The sequence below is a fragment of the Cyprinodon variegatus genome, unplaced genomic scaffold (genome assembly GCF_000732505.1).
Source record: "Cyprinodon variegatus isolate N-32 unplaced genomic scaffold, C_variegatus-1.0 Scaffold681, whole genome shotgun sequence".
NCBI classification, from domain to species: domain Eukaryota; kingdom Metazoa; phylum Chordata; class Actinopteri; order Cyprinodontiformes; family Cyprinodontidae; genus Cyprinodon; species Cyprinodon variegatus.
Genome location: NW_015151134.1, coordinates 163,621 through 174,398, shown reverse-complemented (window position 1 = coordinate 174,398; position 10,778 = coordinate 163,621). Strand labels below are relative to the sequence as shown.

At 37.8% G+C, this 10,778-nt stretch overlaps 2 protein-coding genes across 13 annotated transcripts in view; one reads left to right on the top strand and one right to left on the bottom strand.

Annotated features, from left to right (window-relative positions):
* The first annotated feature begins 297 nt into the window (after positions 1 to 297).
* Positions 298 to 7,971, top strand: tchp (trichoplein, keratin filament binding). Of its 2 annotated transcripts, none has more exons than XM_015394329.1 (13): positions 298 to 353; positions 593 to 787; positions 2,317 to 2,527; positions 2,604 to 2,660; positions 3,199 to 3,267; positions 3,569 to 3,742; positions 4,731 to 4,843; positions 4,929 to 4,995; positions 5,076 to 5,248; positions 6,142 to 6,223; positions 6,302 to 6,487; positions 6,580 to 6,723; positions 6,815 to 7,971. In XM_015394329.1, the coding sequence occupies exons 2-13, from the start codon at positions 597 to 599 to the stop codon at positions 6,845 to 6,847; spliced, it is 1,500 nt and encodes a 499-aa protein (XP_015249815.1). In that variant the 5' UTR covers positions 298 to 353; positions 593 to 596; the 3' UTR covers positions 6,848 to 7,971. The 2 variants fall into 2 exon arrangements, with proteins under 2 accessions (XP_015249815.1, XP_015249814.1); XM_015394328.1 differs by lacking the exon at positions 298 to 353 and adding an exon at positions 389 to 496.
* Positions 7,972 to 8,732: 761 nt separating this feature from the next.
* The window catches only part of git2 (G protein-coupled receptor kinase interacting ArfGAP 2), a 20,584-nt gene continuing 18,538 nt past the window's right edge, over positions 8,733 to 10,778 (bottom strand). For 8 of the 11 annotated variants that reach the window (XM_015394355.1, XM_015394356.1, XM_015394347.1 and 5 more), the window contains one exon: positions 8,733 to 10,115. In XM_015394355.1, the coding sequence (XP_015249841.1) occupies positions 9,903 to 10,115 (213 nt within the window). In that variant the 3' untranslated portion in view covers positions 8,733 to 9,902. The remainder of the gene's footprint in view (positions 10,116 to 10,778) is intronic. The other 3 variants (XM_015394351.1, XM_015394354.1, XM_015394352.1) reach the window with 2 other exon arrangements.

Genomic DNA, 10,778 nt, shown 5'->3' with positions numbered 1-10,778 from the left:
GCACAATTTTAAACTGCAAGATAAATTGAAAGCCAATCAAATCCCTTTTACTTCTTTTTTTTTTTTTTTTTTTTTTTGAGAATTTTTTGTTTTTATTTTGTGTTTTATTTTATGGTGTTTGTTATTTTATATAAGTGTTTTTTTTTTCTGTGTGCTGGTCGTGTGTGCTTTCTCTGCAAAATGTATGTGAAGTTAAATTTATGCAGTATTCCTTCCTGATAAAAGTTTTCTCGCGTTTTCTAAGGACGAATCTTTTGGCCCTTCGCGTTTTCCGTAATACAGGAAGTGTTTCCGTAACTAAGGAAACCTGTGAGCGGCTAGTGGGGGGAAAAAGGCGGAGAGACATTGAATGGGTTTGTGAATGTTTATTGTTTTGTGTGAGGAATATAGAAGACTGAATAAAAATGCAAAAAGACGTTCGGCTTTTTTCCCTGATAATTTGAATCCAGCGGACGAACTTTACGCGCAGTCCTCTGGTGGAAGCCGATACAATGTTGTTAGTGTATTCAAATTGAAGAGAGCGAGTGATTGTTGTTGTACATTGAGTTTATTATTAATTTTTTTTCTCATTCATCCATTCCTAATGTTTCAGACAAATGGCTCTTCCTACTCTCTCGGCTCATGGTCCCAGTCGGTCGCGAACGTTGGCCGAGCAGTTGGCTCGACAGCGGGAGCATGAGGCTCGGTGGCGCAGGCAATGGGAGCTGCATGCTCGGTACTTCAAGGAGCAGGACGTCCGCAACCAGAGGCAGGAGGCGTGGAGCTCCCGTCACTCCTTCCAGCAGAGGTAAATGAGTCTGAAGCAGGATGTTCCTGCACATCAACAACCCAGAGATCCACCAAAACATTGGACAAATCAGCTCAACATTGGAACAAACTAAAAAGCAAACCCCAGCCACAAATCCTCCCACTGCTTTATTAGTTGCACTGCCTTTAATAATTGTTCACACCCCCAACGTTTCTCACATTTGTAACTTTACATCTACAGTCTGTCTACAATATCATTTGCTGGGATGTAATTTAATAGACCAACATAAAGCAGCGCACAATTTTAAACTGCAAGATAAATTGAAAGCCAATCAAATCCCTTTTACTTCTTCTTTTTTTTTTTTTTTTACAAATAAAATTGAAGTGTGATGTGCATTTTTATTCAGCCCACACAGTTCACTTGAAAAATACGTTGTTGATCCCAAAGTGAAATAAAGTAAAACAATTCTCACCCCATACAGATGTAGAGCTTCATTTTCTAGAGCCATATTTTAACTACAATAGATACTTCATTGTCCCAGAATTCTGCTAAGTTTGTTGAAAAATTAGACTATTTACATTAACTTATAAATAATCATAACAAAACAAAAACATCAAGTCAGACACATACGCTCCATCGAATCCTTTTTATTAAAAAGAAAAAACTAATTCAATTGCAGCTCATAGATTTAGTGCATGCTGTTTCTAAATACCTAATAAATAAATAATTTAATAAAAAAAAACATCATCCTGTCAAAGAAATCTAGAGTGTCTACTTGTAAAGACATGCTGACCATAAAAGAAAAACCTGTTGTTTCAACATGCTATGGAACAACAAAAAGCCTCCAAAAATCCACAAACTAGGACATTTTACAACAAGTATTAAGTAAGATGGAAATATGTTTTTAACTGAAAAATGAAGTTTGGAAGTTAAACCCCTCTGCAGTCTTTAACAGAAATGCACTGTTGTATTGTGTTTGTGTTAAATCCTCATTGCGCTGACAAGGTAAAGAGCGTTCTCTCCTCAGTGACAGGTCACACATATTTGTCAGTATTTATTGTAGATATAACATAATGTTTAGACTTTGTTTGTGTAAAGCAGGGTAATGAAGCCAAACAGGTTTGAGGACAAGTCTTTTCAAAAACAGTGAATCTGCTTCTGATGTATTTGTGTCTGAGTGTGTGTAATTAAAACCAGCTAACCTGCAGTCTTGCTCTTCACCAGGAGAGGTCTCTGTTACTGAAGCAGTGAAGATAATCCAAAACCACTGAACCATTTGGTTTAATGCTTATAAAACCTCCAGTTTCTCTAATTTGCAAAGGCTTTTTTTTTCAATCCTACAAATGATTTTGTTTGTCCACTTCACAATAACTATTTTTTTCTAAATGATATCCAGTGTATGCTTTGGTGCCAAACTGTGTGAATCAATGGAGAATGAACACTAATGCATGGCACTTTTTATGAGATATTTTGTCCTTTATGCTGGAAATTTTACTTGGTATGGGAATGTATCAGTAGACAAAGATTGCAAAAAATATTAATTTGTTTTGTTTTTCACTTGGTGCCAGTATGTCAGCATACCACAGAGAAAAGCTGAAGGAAGAAAAGAAAGCCAAGCTAGAACAGCGCAGAGAGCGGCTCAGGGCCATGCTTCAAGAGGAGCGAAACAAACTGGAGGCCGAGCTCCGGGATTTAGTTCCTGACAGGAGCAAAACGGCAACTCAGCAGGTGCACAAAGCTGAAGAGCTCCGTCAGGCTAGAGAGGAAAGAAGGAAAAAGGTAAGAGTTTGGATAATATGATAGAAGAAAAAGTAAATGTTATATTTTCCTAAAAATCTTCCCTCTGCTCTCTCAGGTTGCACAGGAGCTCCTTAAAGAGCACTGGAAGAGAAACAACCCAGACCTGCGTGAGGTAGGCTGCTTTAACTAGTCATTCAAAAGTGAGTAAAATTACCTTAAAGACTGATAGCTGGTGACATCATCAATAGCTTTGATCTATGTTGTGTGTGTGGCCGTGTCTTTGTTACCCAGTGGGGAGGCTTTAAGACCAATTCCCAGGAAATAAGCTATTTTCTGGGGACCAGTCAACTGGTTAATTGAGTTTAGGGTTGGGTATATATTGCTAATGGTTAGAGTGAGGGTCTAGTTTAGGCTATAGAAATAAATAGGGAATTAATGGAATTCAATACTTAATCCCTGTAAGGACAGCGGAATATAACGTGTTTGTGGTAAACCCAGCAAGTGTAGGGTATTGACTCTTTTTTGAGTCAAGATGTACATTTGATCCTGAAACAGTATCCTCCTTGTGAGAAGCCGATTCCATGACTTTTGTTTCTTCTGGTCCAGATTTTTAGACTAAAACACACTGTGTTGCTGTCCTCAACAGGTCAGGGTCATCAGTACCTCGGCCCAGGCTCTGTCACAACCTCACTCTTCTTCTGTGTTTCCAGGTTGAGTCAGCATTGCATAAAGATCATGTTGTCAACCAGTGGCAGGAGCAGATATCTGAGAAGAAACAGGTAGGTTGAAAAAAACATCTGAGATCCTAACTTATCCTTATGTACTTGCTGTTTAACTTAGAACCTCTGTCGTCTGCGACCCAGTGATGTCACATTAAGGCAACCATTCATCAAATGTGTCCGTTTCTGTTTACCTCATCCTTTATTTATGGAACAATGAATTTTTAATTGAAGAGCACTTACGCAGTCTGTGAGCACAGTATCATGTCTGAGATCTACTCGGATTAAATCCCCTCAACACGGCATATAATTAAGAAAGTTTGACACCCGCTGTTAGTGACAAGTCTCATCAAACATGCAGAAAGACGTGATGGAGCAGGTGGAAAAGACACGCTTTGAAAATGAGTATGAGAGGAGTCGAAAAGAGGCCCTGGAGAGGATGAGGCAAGCAGAGGAGAGGAGGAGAGAAGAGGAGCGGAATAGGGCTGAGGAGCTCCGTAAACAGATGGAAGAACTGAAACTGAGGGAGGAGGAGGTATGTGGAATTTCAATTAGAGAGATGTCCATTGCTTAATGTATATTCATATTTATTTATTATTGTCTGGACAAACACCTGGTTTAATTACAAAAATCCATGTGTTTGATTGCTAAAAAAAAAAAAAAGGTTAGAACACCCTAACTTCTACCAGTCAGTGTTACCCCATTCAGCTGAAATAACTAGTGGCACCCATCCCATAAAGGGTTTCCTGCCTTGTTCTAGGTGTTAGGGTTAGGGTTAAATTTTGCCACCATCTGCTGACTTGTAAAAGTTACAAACCAGCATCATTAAGATTATTGCACTGATTGGGCCAAGGTCTTTTCAGTTCTCATTCAGACCTTGGTGGACATATTGGTCAAAATTTAACGTCACTGTTATGTTGCAGCAGTTCTGCTTCAGATAATGAACAGAGCCAGGTGTAGATCCATTTTAGTGCTCTTAGAGACCGCTGTTAGCATCCAATCATCTCATTTCACATGGAACATGCTTTGATGGCCAAAGCTCCATATATCAACAGTTCTTTTGCAAGTTTTGAAGGTTCTTTTATATACTATTTTCTAGGGGTGTGAATCACCACTTTTATCATGATACAAAAGTATCAATTAATTTGGGTGATGACATGATGATGTCATGATATCACAAAGCATGCAGTAACAAGATTTTCATTCAGTCCCATTCACAATCCTGTGATCAGTGTGATGCGATATTATCTGCCCATCTAACACAGTTATTCACATTGATTTTGAATAAAAGAAAATAAAGCATTGCAAATACTGTGGGATTAGACCATTTCATCAGGAATTTATATATATAAAAAAGTATCCCTCTAGATATAAATGACGTGCCTGGATTGTTATTATAGTGTCCATCCTTTTATAGTTTAACTGACAATGTTCTCACCGGGTTTACCTGATGTAACACAGTCATTTTAGCAGTATTTGCTGTGTAAAACAGTGTCATGAGCTGTGTTAATTTTGTCCCTGAGGCTACTCGTCTGAGAAAGGAGCAGGAGGAGCTGCTGCTGAAGCAGTGGGAACTGGAGAGGATGGAGGAGGAAAGGAAGAAGACAGAGGAGAGGCAACGGAAAGCTGAAATTGGGTAGGATTTAGACAACTAATCACAACTCCTGGTTTAGTGTGTACATTTAAATTATGCGGCTAAATGGTTATTTTCCTTTCCCCAGGCATTTCCTGATTCGTCAGTACCGCTCTCAGTTAAAGAGGAGAGCCCAGCAAATCCAGGAGGAACTGGTGAGTCTGATTGATAAGCTGTTTGAGTATTCAAATCCAAGATTTTGTTGTTTTTAGCTGAAGATCTTTGTGAACTTCAGGAAGTTGATCGCAAGATTCTGGCAGCCTTACTTGAAGAAGAAGAGGAGGACAAAAAGCTGCAGATGGCAAGAAGAGAGAGAGCGGTGGCCGACGCTGCCTGGATGAAACGCGTCATAGAGGAGCAGCTTGAACTGGAGCGCCAGAGAGAGGCCGAGTTTGACGTCCTGCACAGGTCAGTGTCCAGATTCTTCAAATGCTAAAGGGGGATTTATGATGCAGTGCCAGCTGCTCCCTGATTGATCTTCTTTGCAGGAAATGCTTAATTTCTGGATTGGATTCTCATGCAGGTTTAAAAAAAAAATCCAAGCACATGCAGCTATTGGCACAGATAATTTATCAGGTTACAGTTGATCTTTTTTTGTCCACAGATACAGCTGTTGCAAAAATGACAAATATAAATTTATTTTTTTTATTGTTTACTTATTTTTAATTAAAAGAGAACTCTGGCTCCCCATCCCATGAGGTGCACCTTAAATGTCTCCAGGGAGGCTTCTCCAAATCAATCATTTAACTACTGCAGATTGTAGAAGACAGCGCATTATTTTTACTGATCTTCCATACACAAAAAGCATTTATTGAATTAAAAAATAATGTATTATTTATAAAATTATTGCATTTACATGAAGAAATAGACCTTTGTGTCTGAGTGAAGGCCATTAAAAACACATACAGTAAAGGAGAAACTGAGGACAGAAGTCCGTCAGTGTTTCTTACATAAGTTAGCCAATAGCTTCTAGTTACACAGTTCAGTGTTTATGAAGGGTTTGTTTGAATGACAATATTGACCTTCAGATTTTGTATTTTTAAGTGATAATATGGTTTTAAACTATATGCACATTTTATTTGAACTGAAACATGTCAGCATGAAGACCAGGTAGACCTCACTGTAAGAGAACATTATTTTTAATTATGAATCCAGCAGCAGCAGCAGCTTGCTTCTGTGTTTTCTTCTCATAACTAAAAGTATTTAGCAGGCAGTATTAGAGCTATATTATTTCACAATGTGAAATTAGAGGAATGTCCATTCAGTTCAGTGCATTATAATGTTTTCCATATAATATTTAGGGAAGAAGCTCAGCGTGTTTGGGAGAAACGAGAGGCCCAATGGGAGAAGGAGAAGAAAGCCAGAGAAAGACTAATGCATGAGGTAAAATTGTCTTACATGATCAAAACTTTCAATAAAAGCTTTAAAATTAAAAAGTGCAGTGTTAATTTTCTCTGTAAGGTGCTTATGGGGAGGCAGCAGCAACTGGAGCAAAAAATGCTAAAGATCCGCAAAGCTCAAGAGGAATCGCTGAAGAGAAGGGAAGAGTTGATCCAGGAGCTGGAACTGGAGAGGAAGCTCAGGCGTTTGGAAAAAGAGACGGACGAAGGCCAAAAAACTGCAAGGATGCAGGAGCTGAAGGCCCAGGTTGGAACTAATGCTCAATTGTTTTGTGCGGGGGTTCAATCACAGGATTGCCCTAAAGCTGTATGCTAAATTGAGATATGCATTTGACATAGGTGGAAGAGAAACGTCAGGAGCAGTGGCAAGAGTGGTGCAGAATACAGCAGGAGGACGACGAGGAAAGGAAAGCCCTTGAAATTCAAGAAGAAGACCTGAAGTTAGAGATGCAGAAAATGGCTGAAGAAGGTTACCAAGAAAAGGTAAATACACAAAGAATCCCAAGTCAGAAACTAAATACACAGCATTCTAACACTTCAAACTGATTTTAAAAAGTAAACGTCTTTGTTTCAGATTCACAGCAGACCTCGATCCGCCTGGACATGACCACCGTGGAGCGGGATGTTTATTTATCCATAGGGAATTAGTTTAAAGTGTTTTATCTAACTTTATGTCCACAGTGACCTCTTTGGTCCATTAAAGACTACATTGATCCATCAGAGAGGCAGGAAGGAAAAAACTTCCAAGTGAATCAAAAGCACTTTAGATGAAGCTACTTTACATTCTAGTTCCCATCTTCTTTAAATAACCTCCCCCATGGCAGTGCTTTGATTCAGCACTAAAGCATTCAAACCAACAACCACCTCAGTGCAGTGGTCAGCAGAGGATCACATACTCTGAAAACCCTCCCCAACAAAAAAATATATAATTTGGTCTGCAGTTGTTATGCATAAAGTGTCTTAAAGTTAATGACCACCAAAACCGCCATCAAGGAGATGAAGGACAACAAATTCAACAGGTTGGTGATGTGTTGATTGAGAAGATGGAATCGCCTTTAACTGGCATTCAGTGAACAATATATCAATGCAGATTGAAGATTCCTTTTTTCTCATAAAAAATTTAAAACAAAGTGCAGCATTTTTGCAATTGAGTAAAGTAAAGAGAAATCACCAATGGTTTGATATGTTTACATATAAGGTTTATTTAAAAAAATTATTCTTTTCATTATTCCAGCTAGGATGCTGCACCTCATACATCCCTTGGAAGAGATTTCAATATGATAAATGAATTCAGAAACTCTTTGGGAAGCTTAACACTGGTTTGCTCCGTAAAACAGGACACATGTAGAGCTCTTGTTCACATGTTGCACATTGAATACCAAACCTGCAGAAATGCAACAGAACAAAACACGTACGAGTGAAAGCTGGGTGAAATCACTGAAGGACAACATAGAGCCTGCTGAAAGAAATCAGATAGAAAGTTAAATGCTAGGTGTTTGTGCTGGAGACAGGAAACAGTTTGGCCCGTGAACATATCCAACTGGCTTCCACCGAATGGACAAATGGGTGCTGATGAGAAGTGCACTGCAGACAGGGTTCTGCTCGGACAGATGAAAAAATGTATAAAAAAGTTTTTATTGAAACAAACATTAAAAGTTTCAAAAACATTCATTCTGAACAATCTATGGAAATTCATTAAAAGGTCACTGAAATTTATGGTGGATTATTATTTACAGGGTTTCTACAATGTCTTCAAAAATCAGTATTGTAGTAGTTCTCAAATATGGGCACTTATGAAAGCTGATAAGGTTTACATCACTGGATATATAATACATTACCTTGGATTAAAGTTGCCAAAATGTAAAAACGTTTCTTCATAAAATTTAGCTTTTTTTTTTTTTTTTTTTGGAACCACCTACACAGTGATCCCAACATAGATGTCCCATGGACGACCAATACACAGTTGTGCCTGAATGTTTAAATGGCTTATGGTTAAAGAAAATTATTAATTCATACTAGTTATTTAAATGATTATTTAGTAAAATAAAATATTGGTTTTGAATTTTTGTTAAACAAAAATTCTAAAATAAAAAAGCGAAGAAAACAGTCCCACACAAAGTAAAGTGCCATGCTGATAAACCAACATACCTCTCAGCAGGTGCAGAAGTCTGGCTGAACATTTCCTGAACATTACAGAACACACTTGATTTCAGTGATTACTGCCTCAACATGTTACACAACACAGTTCAGGAGCCCCATTAGGTTTATTTATTTATCAATATATGCATATGTTATATGCATGTGATATATATAGATATTCAAAATCAATTTCATGATTTCCATTTTTTTATTTAGTCAATTTCAATGTATTTTACTGGCAGCTGATTTTTCCTGTCTTTAATGGAAGGGTATGTAAACTTTCAAGCACAACTGTGTGTGTGTGTGTGTATATATATATATATATATATATATATATATATATATATATGGAGAGCACTTTTGGTGCAAATATATTTTTGGAGCCAACAGGTGAGCTGCAATAAATACATAAGCCTATGCATTTCTCCTCATCTTTCAATAACAGTCTTTTTTTAAGGATTATGACAGTAATGGGAATCAGGGTTTTGAAATGAGAGGAGCTCCAAAACAGAAAAGCGCACATTTTTCACACACTGGAAAAAATGTAAATCTAAAGAAGTAATTTTTTCTTAGAATAAGTGCATTTTGTCTTGAATTGAGGAGGTAAGTGAGACACTTTGCCAATGGAAGAAGAAAATTTACATTTAAAGTTAGAAAAAAAAGTCGCATTGTCTTATTTCCAGTGCATATTACCTAATTATCTTATTTTAAGAGTAAAAATACTAATTCCATTGGCAAATCATAGTTACCTGCTCAAATTATGGGTAAATACCCGTAATTTAGGAAAACCGGACTTATCTCTAGAATCAAGGTTTTATGGGAGAGGAGCTACAAAACTGAGAGAATGGTGCATTTTTAATTTCACATACAAAGCAGCAGCACATTCAGGCGAGCCATCAGTATGACATTACTGTAGGTGTTGTTTGTGAGCATAAAGTTCTTTCATATAATATTTTAATTTATAATTAGCTTTACCAGGTTTATTTTTACTGTGTCTAAACCATATAATTACACATGCTTCAAAATTTATGCTGGACATTTGCATTAAAAAAAATCAAAACATGCAGAAAAGACAAATATGAAAAACAAAATGTTTAGCATGGGAAAAATAAAATTGTAGTAATGTGTAATGTGTAGAAACGCTGAATATGAACACCTTAAGGTTTTGGACTCTCATTACTGCCTGTTACAGCATGCAGTCCAATGAGCTTCATGCCTGTTATTAGCTACTTTAAGCTGCTTAAAAATGTTTTTAGAATCACTCAGTTATAGAGTAATACAGATGTGCTTGCTGGAAAATGTTACCTTAAAGAGAAAATTGTGCTACTACAATAACTAGATATATTAACGTATTTTTTTCACTCTCCCTCCAAAACTCCCAAGATATAGTCAGTATTCATTTTAAATACAAAAACAGACATGCATATACCACAATACATTTACAATAATATAAAAAAAAAAAAAAAAAACACAGAAAATGTAACAATACTGAGATGGTGGCTTTGGAGCATGTTAACTGCTGTCTAGTTAGTGTTCTCCTTTGTTGTGATGGTGACAAGCTGTTTGGCGGCTTTGGCAATATCATAAGCACACTGGATGACCTGCTGGGTTACAAGCTGCATGTCTGGCCCCGAGCACCCGTCCGAAGGCACGGCTTTCCGGCACTCGTTCTGAAGGCGGGAGGCGCTGGTGGTCAACAGGCGCAGGGAGCCTCTCATCGTCTCTGATCGCGGCTTCTGCACAGAAACACAAAGTGGGAGGGACACAGTCAGGTTTGTGGACAGTGGGACTAAATGGGATGAAGACTAACATAAGAGGACATCTTCAATACACAACAGATCTTGGATATGATCTTTTACATTCTGTGCCTTTCATGATTTGTTTATTGCATTTCTTTTGAGATCTCAAGAGAAAACTTGGGTTACTGAGGGCACAAGTTTGGCTTTCAAACTATGTCCATAAATGTTCAGTAGGTTTGTGGTCAGGGCCAATCCAGGAAGCATGATTCACCCAAACTACTGTAGTGCAAATGTGTATTGATCGTTTTCATTTTGGATCAAATAGCTTGTTTCTTTTTACATTGTAACAATCTAGCTGTTAATTTAAGACAGGATTCTGCAACCTTATGAATGCATAGAACCAGTTAACCCACCACCCAACAAAATAAGTCACTTAGAATAGCAAAATACACTCATCGGCCACTTTATTAGGTACACCTGTCCAACTGCTCGTTAACACTTAATTTCCAAGCAGCCAATCACATGGCGGCAACTCAGTGCATTTAGGCATGTAGACATGGTCAAGACAATCTCCTGCAGTTCAAACCGAGCATCAGTATGGGGGAGTGAATACACAAACATGAAGAGGGGAGGGGGACTTGCAGGAAAACGTTTGGTTAT

Bases quoted from the DNA above. Each gene is read 5' to 3' on its own strand.
- tchp (XM_015394328.1), top strand. The intron at 788-2,316 runs GTAAATGAGTCT...ACTTGGTGCCAG, and splicing joins CGTCACTCCTTCCAGCAGAG to TATGTCAGCATACCACAGAG. The intron at 4,844-4,928 runs GTAGGATTTAGA...TCCTTTCCCCAG, and splicing joins CAACGGAAAGCTGAAATTGG to GCATTTCCTGATTCGTCAGT.